This window comes from Zophobas morio, unplaced genomic scaffold, assembly GCF_036711695.1.
Source record: "Zophobas morio isolate AGI-343-1 ecotype UQ-CSIRO unplaced genomic scaffold, CSIRO_AGI_Zmor_V1 ptg000023l, whole genome shotgun sequence".
Taxonomy (NCBI): Eukaryota; Metazoa; Arthropoda; class Insecta; order Coleoptera; family Tenebrionidae; genus Zophobas; species Zophobas morio.
In genome coordinates, this window is record NW_026972128.1 from 5,520,280 (window position 1) to 5,532,837 (window position 12,558).

The following is a 12,558-nucleotide window of genomic DNA, read 5'->3' on the forward strand; positions in this document are numbered from 1 at the left end:
TGCCAACGTTACGGGATGAAATTTCTCTAAAAAATTTGAGCCAAAATTTGTGGTGTGGAAGAAACATTTTGGGGTAAGTGTTTCTCCTTTAATATAGTTTATTATTTAAACGATACTAACCCTATTACGTCATTAAGATTTCTTCAGAAACCCCTTTCTAGTCTTTCGTTAAATTTACAGGGTATGTTTGGTTATCTGTTCTTCCTGTTTAGTTTTCATTTACAGCTGACCGTAAAGATTAAATTTGTGATCCTACTCAATGAAACTAGCAGTTAATTCCAAAGAAATTTATTGTTTTATGTACTGACATAAATTTACTTACAACATATATAAGCAATCAAAATTTCATACATTTCCATGTTTAAAAAAGTATATAATAGATAGTACACATTTTGTGTTCCAACTTACATAACAAAAAGAACTCGCAACAGTCTTAGAAGATAGAAGAAATAATGCAAAACGTTTTGAACATGTAACATTACATTTTGTTAAAAGTTTGCACTTAATAATTTCATTTAGAATAATTCCCTCCATGTAAAAATATTGCAACACCCAATAAATAGTTTTGTTATTATATTTCATAAATCACAAGTCTATATAAATGTGCATGTAATAACCAATAAAAACGTCCCTTACGAGTAGACACGGAAATAAAAAAATAGACAATTTATAATATCACTGGAAAACACAATAGTGAGCAACGAAACAAGATAAAAAGAAATGAGATAAGTTAAATTTTATTAAGATAAGATTTACTGCCATATATTTGTGGCCAGTGTGGGCGCAGCGTTAGCAGAAGTTTGGTTGTTTAAGCTTAAATTACTGAACTGTTGTTGCAAACCGTTTTGATTAGCGAAGAACGGGTTTGGCGTTTGCGCTGCGTTGAACCCTTGCGGAAACTGTCCGAACTGCCCCCCTACTGGAAACTGACTGTTATTCGGAAAATTACCGAACTGGCCGGGCCCGTTTTGAAACTGATTGGCCACGGGAAACTGATTTACCGGCGCGGCCGGCATCTGACCCTGAACGGGGAACTGCGATTGGCTGCCCCATTGGGCGAACTGACCGACGGGCTGAGCCACCGCGAAACCCTGCTGCTGCACCTGCGGGAACCCCCCGAAATTCTGAAAATTCTGTGCTGGAAAATTCCCCTGATAAGGCATCTGGCTTTGGAACTGGTTAAAATTATTGGTTGGCGTGTTGCTATAAAGTGCTAAAATACTATCTTTCGTCAACTTCACTTTCTCCTTCTCTGTGGGGACGATCTGGTTGAAGAAGCTTTCCTCCTCGCTCTTTGCCGACTTCTCTTCGTCTTTCTTCGGTTCTTCGTTGGCCGCGGGGGCCGATAAGAACCCGCTGAAGTTGTCTTCGCCGTTTTGTAAACCTAACAAGTCATTTTCTTTTTTAGTTTCTGGCGTGCTTGTCACACGGCCTGGTTTGGGGCTCGGGTTTTTGGGTTTGGGCAACTGGGGCACTTCTACGTTGGCTAAGGGTTTCTTTTCAACGACTGTTTTCTTTTTTCGCTTTTGCTTCTCGATTTCTTCGTCAATTTCCTTCTCCCAGTTGACTTTTGGCAAGGTTGGGGGCACCCATTCTCTAGCTATGTATTTTTTGTGTTCATATTTTGCTCTGATGAACGATTCGAGGCTTGAATCGTTCTGAGGTCGCCGGAAATTATCTGGTAGGTTAGCTTCATATACTGCCCGTGCTCGAGAATTACCCATTTGTTGCAATGAAACGACCTGTTCGGGGGTCCACGTGTCCAAATTCACGGACTTGACTTTTGAGATGTGAACTCCCAAGTTTCGATGAATACCAGCACATCTTATACACAAAAATACTCCTATGTTCCAGGAAGCCCATCTGGGACCTGCAATGAAATCCGATATCTGACAAACACACAATTATCATTCAGTTATGCGGGTCTGTTTAATGCGATTCCAATATGAAAACAGACTGTTTTATCTCTATTATTAGAACTGAAGGCAACAAAGATAACGCCGATCTTATAGGCGCAATGAAAATTTTTATGATTCACAAAAGCTAAAGATACATGTGGGTGAGTTTGATGCCACGTTGATCGATAGTGTTGGTGATCAATTGATCTTTTTAATTAAATGTTTTACGAGAAACACTACTTAAACATACCTTTTGAGTCGCAATCCACGCAATATTTGTTATCTTCGTCCCGCAGAAGACCGTTCAGAACTGACTGACATTTATCTTGTAATTGCTTTGTTTTGTCTTTTTCTGTTTTCGTACTCATTTCTATTAAATTTATTTATAAAAAATCTATAATATTAAACCGATTCGTAAATGACAACGCGGGTGGTTGCCATTTACAAACGTCAGTAACGTCATTGAACTGCTTGCGCGTGCGCACCACAACTGTCACTCCTGTCAAATGCACATTCGATTATTTCGCGGGCGGCAAATTTGAAAAACCGTATCCTAAGTGTTCCTCAGTTAAACGAATCTCATTAACACGAAATTAGCGTAGTTAAGTGGAATTTCATCAAAGTGCGTAACCATGATGAAATAATTTGGTAAAAGAGTAATCGTTTGGGTGTTTTCTCGTAAAGTGGATTTAATGCCCTTTGTGGCGCCTTGGCATCCTTTTGAAGAATAAAAAGGATTTAATAAGGGCACGTCCCAGAGGAGCGTCGTAAAAATACATTTACCACAATCTCGGTTTTATGTATTTAGTTTCGACGACGACAAAGATATTTCATTTGCCCTGTATTTGTCAAGTTAAGAGCATTAAACTGATCTGCACCTTTGAAGAGTGTCCGGTCGAGTCGGTTTCTATTCAAAGACGCATTGTTCCTTTGTGGATGAGAAAATGTAACTTTTGATGTATATTTGCATAAAGAAAAACCGATAAAGATGTTTGGATTAGCTACATTTTGCGGTTTATTTAAATAAAAAATACAAAAAGTAAACACAAACACCAAAAGTGCTTTGTAAAGATTTCTTGGGAAAACCTTTTTGATATTAACAGCGATAAATTTAGTAAATCGATTCCTTTGTGTGTATTTTTCTCGTATACCTAATTCATACAATTAACATTTAAAAGACTTTCTTTTAGAAAGTTGGGAAGAGTTAATTCCTTGTGTTAATTTATAAGAACTAATAAGAGTTTTACTCTAAAATTAATCTAATTTCGTTTATTTTGTCGTTACGTAAACATTAATGTGAATAAATCCAATTATTTTTTTTCCTCTGAGATATCAAACCATTGAATTAATTTAAAAAGCTGTCAAGCCTTATTTTCTTTTCGTTATGTTTGATTGAAGATTTTTTAAAGTAGACCTCAAGCTATATATTATTGGAACTTATACAAACAAGAGTGGGAGCTTAATGGTTTCTACAGAAAATAAATAAAATAATCTCATCGGTGACATATGGACTTCTATTCATAAACAAAATACAATGCCATTTTGGTAATTTGAGTTATAATGTTTATTTCAATTGGCACCTTGGTGCCAGAAACCATTTAACACTTACTTTGTGTAGGTATTCATGCTTGGTATGAGTTGTTCTTAAAAAAACACTCATATTATCTGTCAGATATTTGAATCTTTATATAAAATGAATTATTGTAATAATAATAAGTTATGACTAAATGGATTAATTTCTTTTTCTTCATTATTATCTATTTATTTTTTTAGTGCCAGGTCTCAGATCCTGAATTGGTTAGATATCGCTGTGACGTCATCTGCAGGTAATTCGTTTGTATTTATACATATTTTCTTGAAGTCGACTTTGGGAGCGTTTCTGTTTCTTTAAACTGAAATTTTTGTAAAATTGACGACTCAGGGGAGATAATTAAAAATCGTCTAGGTACATACTCTTTATTGAATCGAACATTCTCTGTTTAAATTTAATAATTAATTGAATATTATGACAACAACTCTAGCAAATATCCATTCTATAATAAATAATGTTTTGGTTCATTTGGCTTGCACCGTTGTGCCAAAGATATGTAACATACTAACCTACAATAAAGTAATAAAAAAATATAATTTAAAACAATAAATTAATTAATTAAAACCGAAGTTGGTAAAACCCACACCTATAAACTATTTCAAAGGAAACACGTGTAAACACGGTTCCTAAATGAAATTACATCTCTGAGGGTAAGGTAATATAATTATCGGGTATATGTTAATTAAGTAGGATTTTGTTGCCGTAAAACACTTGTTTACAATAAAGTGGTCTCTAAAACACTCACAATTGAATTATATTAACTCCTGGACTTACATTTTAGTACATCTGGGGATGTAAAAATTTCATTACATTTACAACTAGGTACATCACAAAACGTATGCATTTTGTAAAAAAATATATAATAAGCTTGAAATCATCGTTGAGGTTTTACTAAAATTACAAGACTCCGAAAATAATTCCGTGAATTTCTATTGGAAGCCCTATATGAAACATGAAAACGGGATGATTTTTGGTAAGAACGAGAAAACTATGAAACAAACAACACATGGATACAACTTTACGGTTACTAAATCCACCAAGCTCCGACAATTCGAGGCGTTCTTGAAACGGCTGATTCAGCCGGAGATTTTAGACGAAGGTTCGCTTTCTCAGTCACGTAATCGACACTGTTGGAATACTTAAATTCAGTACGGCCCTGTATTTATTTGTATCCGCAAACGCGGACTTTCCCGGAAGCGAAAAATGGCGCAACAATCAGCGATGCACAACACGGCTTTATCTACATGTGGAACTAATTTAAAGGCAAGAAGCGTAGCGATATTGTGAAATATGTCATAGTGGTTAGATGCATCCTGAATGTATAGGCAACACACAGTACGTTTAAATTGTTTCAAGTTTGAGTGTCCCTACAAGACAGCGCTTTTCCAAAAAAAAGTTAAAGAGGTGTTGCTAGTTGCCTATACAGCCGGGGTTCATCTTGGTAGAATTTTGAAAATGCGTTTGATTTTTGAAATTATTGAACTCCTACTACGTTAAATTACGTTAATCAGGTGCCTTTAAACTAGTTCCAAACTGCTGTTTACTATATCTGGTCCCGTTCAGCTCGAATTGTCGCCACTTGATGACATTAAAATAAAATATATAAACTCTTAACTATTTGGAAGTAATATCTAAACACATTAGATTGTAAAATAATCGAGTATTGGCTCTTCGCTTTTACCTTTTGATATTTGTCTAATGGGAGGAATCAAATTATAGCAAAAGGTCTACAGGTGTCACTACGACTATCTACCTCCATACAAAATTCGTGTTTTTGATTAATTTTTCTACGTGTACAAAACCTATTAGGGGATGTATTGGTATATTTAAAAGCTCATTACTTGTACGAAGCTAGAAGGAATTTGGCGTAATCTAAAAGAGATCACAGTATGCTAGAGAGCGAAAAACCGGAAGAATTGTGTACGAAAAACTCTGCTATTAGAAAGAATAATACTTTTAAATATACCTTTACCTACAGTACACATTCAGAATATTTACTACCATATGGTTCCATTCTTCAGCCTTTTGAATTAATTCTTGTGTGTATAATTTGAATTCCCATTTTACTATCGTGGTCTTTTTAAATCACTTTTTACACAGTTGAATTTAATAACTAACATGACTAGACTATATCGACATACAGCCGTCTCGAATCTGGCCCCCACAACAGTATACCATTTTCAGACGGAATGGACATTAGATACGAAGGTGGGCGGTAGATTCGGTACACCCGTATACTATATAACAGCGTAACTTACAACATTATAATAATTAAGGTTGACGTAGTCTTTGTAGGCTATGTTATTGAACACTCGCATACTCTAAGGCTAATTCAGACTATAATCTAGTTCAAGTTTATTCCAATATAATTCAAAGTGCGTAATCATGTCCTCTTAAAAAAATCTGCTTCTATGATGCAAAATAAATATATCTCCTTTTGTACTAGGATCATTGTAAAACTGACTCAATAAAAATATAATCTAGTACAATGGCAGGCCTGTCGTTAAGGCAAAAATCAAGTCTATACTTTAGCCATAAGATGGCGATCACTAAATCGATAAGCAGAAATTGAGTTGTGTGAAGTGGACTAATCACCATCTAAATTAAACGCATCGACCAATCAAACGGCTCCAATCGTACGCACGTGACGTTGTAATTTGAGGTTATGTTATTGCATTATTGCATGGATTGGAACCGTGCGATTCGCGGACGCCTTTAAATAATTTAAGTACATTTGATTTTTAGAAGCCTTAGATTAAGTATGACGTAACCACAACCACGGTGACTAGTGCTGGATTTGTAAACAGAACGCTGATTCGTTGTAGTAGTTTACCAAGAACTCGAGGATCAGGATAGTCATTGAAGAACTCCGCGCACACGTCCTAGAATCCTTTAATGACGTGATAAACTTCCAGCGTAGACATGGTGAGGTAAAATAACCACAGAACGAGGAAAAAAGCCGCCGTTAGGACCTTGAGGCACTTTGGTCCTCCCAACTCGCCGCCGACAATCCGCGATCGACGCAACATTAGAACTAGGATGCAGACCGCCGCCTCCGAGCAGAATATCGTCACGGAGAAGGCTAAACTGTAAAGGGGGGTTGTTAGCGTTGTGGCTAAGGTGGTGAAAGTGGTAAGGGAAGACAACTTAAAAAAGGTGAAGAATCGATCTCAAGTAACGCTCATTGAACAGCAGGAAAAAGGCGCAATCGTGTTATTTTTATACGCGTCAAAAATATTTATTAAAAATTTTGAAAACAGTAGATATCATCAAAAAATTTAAAAAATACGCCTTGAAAATCTTTCGAGATATTTAAATAACTGTCGATTTTTTATTTTCTGAACGACTAGCTACATGACCCCAAGAGTACGAAAAAATAGGTCCTTCGATTATCTCCGAAACTACTGGACCGATTGTTGTCAAATTTTATGTATATGTGTATTAGGAATATCGTGTATATGGTAAATCGGTATTTAAAACTTGGATAAACATCCCCACCAACAATACAATGACGTCATCTTCAAAATTTACATTAGTAAATATTATTCCAATTTTATAAAATAAGATAATATTTCACATGTGGTTTATGAATCCGTGTTTACCCTGGACATTCAGGTTTTTGGAAAAAAGATCAAAATTATTTAACATTTTGCAATTTAATTTTGAAACTGCAAAATCGAATGTTCTAAAATTTTGCAAACGTTTTAAGGTTATCACACTCATGGTAAATCGTTAATCAAAATTTATTAATTTACCCGCTTCTAAAAAAATTGATGACGTTATCTAAAAAACCTTTATGAAATATGCAAAATATAACTCCATATTTGTGGACCAACTTTTTGATATCATAATTTTTCGTTCTTTTATTTTCTTTATTTTTTTAATTTTTCCATTTTTCAATGTTTCGCTTTCATAATTTTTCGTTTTATCAACTTTAATTGTTTCGATTTTTCAATTTGTCAATTTCCATATTTTTCAATTTTTAATTTTTCTATTTTTCAATTTTTCGTTTCCTCAATTTTTCAAGTTCCCGATTTTTCATTTTCATTTTCCTGATTTTTTATTTTTCATTTTCCCTATTTTTTAATTTTCATTTCCTTGATTTTCATTTTTATGTTTCTTTAATTTTTTTCAATATGTCTTTCGATTTTGTAATCTTTCGTTTATTCAGTTTTTCATATTTCCAATCTTTGATTTTTGGAGTCCCTCAATTTTTTAATTTTTAAAATTTTTAAATTTGCAATTTTTGGATTTCTTAATTATCCGATTTTTCGATCTCTTTAATTTTCAATATTTCGATTTTACAATATTTTTCGTTTTTTTTTGATTTTGGATTTTTTCGATTTTTAAGTTTGTCAGTTTTTAATCTTTCGATTTCTTCAATTTTTCAAGTTCTTGATTTCCAATTTTTATATTTTGCGAACTTTCCATTATATACTTTTTCGGTTTTTTATTTTTGGTTTTTCAACTTTTCAGTTTTACAATTTTTCCAATTTTTTATTCGAAAAGTTGAAAAATCAAAAAATTAAAAATCGAAAAACTGAAAAATCTGAAAAAATTGAATAATCGAAATACCGAAAAAAACTGGAAATTGCAAAATCGAAAAGTGGAAAATCGAAAATTGATTATCGAAGAACAAGAAGCGAAAAAATTGAAACACTAAAAAACTTAAAATCAATCAATCGAAAAATTGGAAAACCCAAAAATTGTGAAATTAAAAAAGTTTAGAATCGTAAAAATTGTAAAATTGAAAAACTAACAATAAAAAATCGAAAAATTGAAACATTGAATAAATGAAAAAGTTTTAGAATCCAATAATCGAAAAATGTAAAAATGCTAAAATCGTAAAATTGGAAAAGTGAAAAATTTTAAAGTTATAATTACATATTACATATTTAGAATGAAAATTACAAAAGTTGCAAATCAAGAACTGAGGAAAAGAAAAATTTAAACATTGAAAAACTAAAAATCGAGGAATTTAAAAATAGGAAAAATCATGACTCGAAAAATTTGGAAAACCCAAAAATTTTAAAAACAAAAAATTGTAGAATCGTCAAAAAATTCGAAAAATTGTAACATTCAAATATAGAAAAATTGAAAAATTAAATATCGAGAAATTTAAAAATTAAAAATCGAAATAACGTATTAAAAATCGAATAAATGAAAAAGTTTTAAAATTTAATAACTGACCGATGGAAAAATTCCAAAATCGTGTAATTGAAAGAGTGAAAAAATTTTTAATTTATAATTACTTATTTAAAAAGAAAACTAGAAAATTGCAAATAAAAAACTGAAGAAACCAAAATTAAAAAATTTAAATTTAAAAAATCTAAAAGTTGGAAAAACTGAAAAATGAAAAACCTATAAATTGCAAATTGAAAAATTTTAAAATTCAGAAGTTGAGAAATTTGACATTGAAAAAAGAAAAATTATAAAACCAAATGCTGAAAAATTGAAACACTAAAGAAAAAAAAGAAGAATATAAAAACCGAAACGAAAAATTGTAAATCGAAAATTTAAAGAAATGAAAAATTGTAAAATTAAAAATTCCAAAACTCAAATCAATTTCAAAATTTAAAAATTGAAACATCTAAAAGTTGGCAAATCAAAAAACTAAAAAGACGGATCAAAAAAATGAATAATATGATAAATTGCATATCGACAAATTGAACAAACGAAAAATTGAAAAAAGTGATATTGAAAAACAAGAAATTGTAAATTCGGAACATTGAAAAATCTAAAAATTGTAAAAATAAAAAGAATAAAAAACCGAAACGAAACATTGCAAATCGGAAATTTGAAGAAACGAACATTCAAAAAATCGAAAAATTAAAAAATTGAAAAATTCAAAAGTTGGAAAATTGAAAAACAAGCATTTAAACTTGAAAGCTGGAAAAATTGTGAAATCGAAAAACTGAATAAACAAAAAAAATGAAAAATTGAAAAAAATGAAAGAACCAAAAAGCGCATTTTTGTTTTAATTTTTCAAAGAAGGCGAATTTGTTGGGTTGTACTTCAGGTGCGAGGGAAGTTCTGTCGACCAATTTTTTCAAGAAATGTTACTTCTCGTTATTGATAGTACATGTTTTTGGAAAAAAAATTGTACTGAGAAATTTAGCAGCTACTAAAATGTGATGGTCATTTAAAAGTATTCATAGCAAAATAAATTGACCACAAACAAGTTTCAAATTATTTATCCAACTATATAACCCGCGTAAAAATAAGATTTTAACAACACTCTTATTACACAAGCTAAACGAGAAAATCGTTTTGGTGGAAAAAAGTCCCTGCCAAACGCAGGTTTTAACCAGATGAAATCGTTTGATATTTCAGTCACAGATTTGCCTTTTTCCTGCTTCTCTATTTCGTGGTGGAAGTAAGGTGGCGATTGCGACCTCCTCAACTCATTCGTGCCAAGGTTTACACACCATTTTACAAATAAACAAACTGCTTCCCTCATCGCTTCCTTTTCAACCCTTAACTTACTTCCCCGGTTTTACCCGGAACGGTTTTCTTTTCGTGGCGTGGTAAATCGCCGCCATTGACCAGGCCACTCCGATACCAAGGAACACGTTCACGGCATTACTTCCTGTTACATTTCCTATACTGGCATCGGCATGCTTATCATGGATGGCGGCTACTTTGCTGGCGAATGTGTCTGGAACAGATAACCCACTGCTTGGAATTCTCGATGTTACAACACCGTGTCAAAAAGATCAAATCAGGATATCGCGGTCGCAAAGAAAACGATTGCCGGGAATTGACGTCCCTTCATTACGCCCGGGATCTAATTATTTCCCGGTATAAAGGGGAGAACGTCATAAAATCCAAACAGCTGCACTTTTGTTCCATAGCCCTCCGCAAACACCTAATCCATTATGAACGAGGCCAAGACGTGATGTGATGTTTCAAACCGGGTGACTATTGAACGTACATTCTCAAAGGAAGATGGAAGTATATTAAACGGAATAAATTGTGTGTGGAGGAGTGGAAGACATGCACACGAATTATTTCCTCTTGGTGTACCTATAGGGAGATGAAAATAAACGTTGGGGAATTTCAAATTGAAAATGTCAACGTTGAGAGATCTATAAGCATAAAATTAAATTTCATAAGAGTCTTCCGAACTCTATCGTTTAATGAGATGCCGGGAAATAGGCTCCGAAATTGAAAAAAAGTCGAATGATTATCCCAGGCCATGTTAACCTTATCATTTAATAAAGTATTTCACATTCGTAGCAAGGATTCCAACCGGAAAAAGGTTAAAGGATTGCATTATTCATTCCGTGGATCGATTACCGACTTTTAGTTTGCCGTTAAAGGAGCATTGTGACATGCACCTGATTATCATAATGATAGATAGTTGACTATAACTTCCAGATAGTTTACACCAAAAGGAAAACATGATCGCTTTAGTTTCACAGTTACACCGTTATACGTAATGGCAGCTTTATTGCTCATCTCAAGCTTGCGAGATGATTGCCCATTAAAACTTGTTTTTGTTATCTTTGATAAATCATCATTGGGTAGAGAGGGTTTAGAGCACTCTTACCATTACCACTTGGGAAGTTTTGAGGTGTTTCCAGAACAATAATAATTTTAGAATTCAACGACAGTTGTTGGCTTATCCATATTGTCTGCAAACAGTAAGACTATTCAGCAAATAACCTAGAGTGCAACTGTTACACTAGTCAGAAATCTGTTTAATGTTGGTATTAGTTCGATTTACGGCTTTGTTTGACGACACACATGCACCAGTTAGCATAGCTGTAAAGTGCATATTTTATAAGTTTACGTTCGTAGAAAGATCTATTGATACGCGAAGGACAAAGCTGTAATATCACGTATGGTACAAATTGGGACACGTTTCGCTAACGAAACTGCTATCATCAGAACGCTCGTGAGAGAAAATGTTTAGTATCGATTTTATGCATTTTTTTAGATTACTGGATCTGGAGGAGCAAAAAATCAACTAAAAGTATCGCAAAAAACAGAAGAGTTGATAATGTTACAACCTATCGCAGCGGAAATGTGGAGGACGAAAAAGTTATGCGGCAAGACGTGTGAAAAGTACAAATTTAAGCACTACAGCGGAAGCCGCACAAAGAATAAGAATGAATAGGTAATGAAATTGTCAGACATACAAATTTAATAACATGACAAAGAGAAGTGCTAATAAACGTGTGAAAGTAGTTACAAATCATATTTTTCTATATATGGAGAAAACAGAATTTTCTAGAGGATGTACCGTTGATAACAAAAATGTAATTTGGTTTATGCACGATGGTGCACCAGCACATTTTAGTATGGTCACTCATGAGTTTTTAAACGCAACATATGAAGTTCGCTGATTGGTCGAGGTTGACCTCACTCATGGCCTGCTCGATCCCCAGACTCACATCACTTGGATTTTTATTTATGGGACCATATGAAAACATTAATGTACACTATTCCATTGGAACATGAAGAGGATTTCAGAAATGGGCGAATCGAGGAAAACAATCCTAGTATTTCAGTAGTTTTTGTAGATTAGGAATTTTTATGTTTAAAATGAATTAATAAAGCATTATTTTTCGGAAAGCTTTTATCGATCTGTATCTTCAAAACGAAAGCTTCTTTTCGAAAATAATCCAAGGATAAAAAATTTTAAAATAACCCAAGTAATAGCCTCCTGAATTTGTTCCGCATGTTGAGTAAACACCTGTATATCTCAAATGAATTGATTGCATGGATAAACTACGATATATCGTAGTATCAAAATTTGATGTATGGTTACTTTTGTATTATTAAAAACAATATACAGGGTGATGAAAAAATGACGTATTTACTCTGCAGAACTCGAAAAAAAAAATCTGAACCAATTTCTATTTCTCGAGTGTAAGAGTAGAGAGTGTAGTAATCGAGTCCGTCGGCCGACTCTCTAGTTTTACGTTTTCTCGACCTTTCATGACCCCTAGAGTACGATGAAATAGGTCTCCCGTTTCCGTCTGTCCGTCTGTCTGCCGTCTTTCGGACTTTTTATTAGGGAGATAATCCCCGAAACTACTGGAACGATTGCTGTCAAGTTTT

The 12,558-nt window shown here is 33.4% G+C and overlaps 2 protein-coding genes across 3 annotated transcripts in view; both read right to left on the reverse strand.

Moving 5' to 3' along the window:
• Nucleotides 1–721: 721 nt before the first annotated feature.
• On the reverse strand, nt 722–2,365 carry LOC135134285 (stromal membrane-associated protein 1). Its single transcript, XM_064062913.1, has 2 exons — nt 2,149–2,365; nt 722–1,870 (listed from the first exon to the last, which is right to left on the reverse strand). Exons 1-2 carry the CDS (start codon nt 2,264–2,266, stop codon nt 753–755), a joined length of 1,236 nt encoding a protein of 411 aa, XP_063918983.1. The 5' UTR covers nt 2,267–2,365; the 3' UTR covers nt 722–752.
• A 1,475-nt stretch (nt 2,366–3,840) lies between these two features.
• The window catches only part of LOC135134577 (sodium/calcium exchanger Calx), a 133,934-nt gene continuing 125,216 nt past the window's right edge, over nt 3,841–12,558 (reverse strand). For both annotated transcript variants that reach the window (XM_064063277.1, XM_064063276.1), the window contains exons 7-8: nt 9,976–10,147; nt 3,841–6,576 (exon numbers count right to left, since the gene is read on the reverse strand). In XM_064063277.1, coding sequence (XP_063919347.1) covers nt 6,372–6,576; nt 9,976–10,147 — 377 coding nt within the window. In that variant the 3' untranslated portion in view covers nt 3,841–6,371. The remainder of the gene's footprint in view (nt 6,577–9,975; nt 10,148–12,558) is intronic.

Coding starts and splice junctions, on each gene's coding strand:
- LOC135134285 (XM_064062913.1), bottom strand. CDS start 2,266: ATGAGTACGAAAACAGAAAAAGACAAAACAAAGCAATTACAAGATAAA. Junction 1,871..2,148: donor CGTGGATTGCGACTCAAAAG/GTATGTTTAAGT, acceptor ATTTCATTGCAG/GTCCCAGATGGGCTTCCTGG.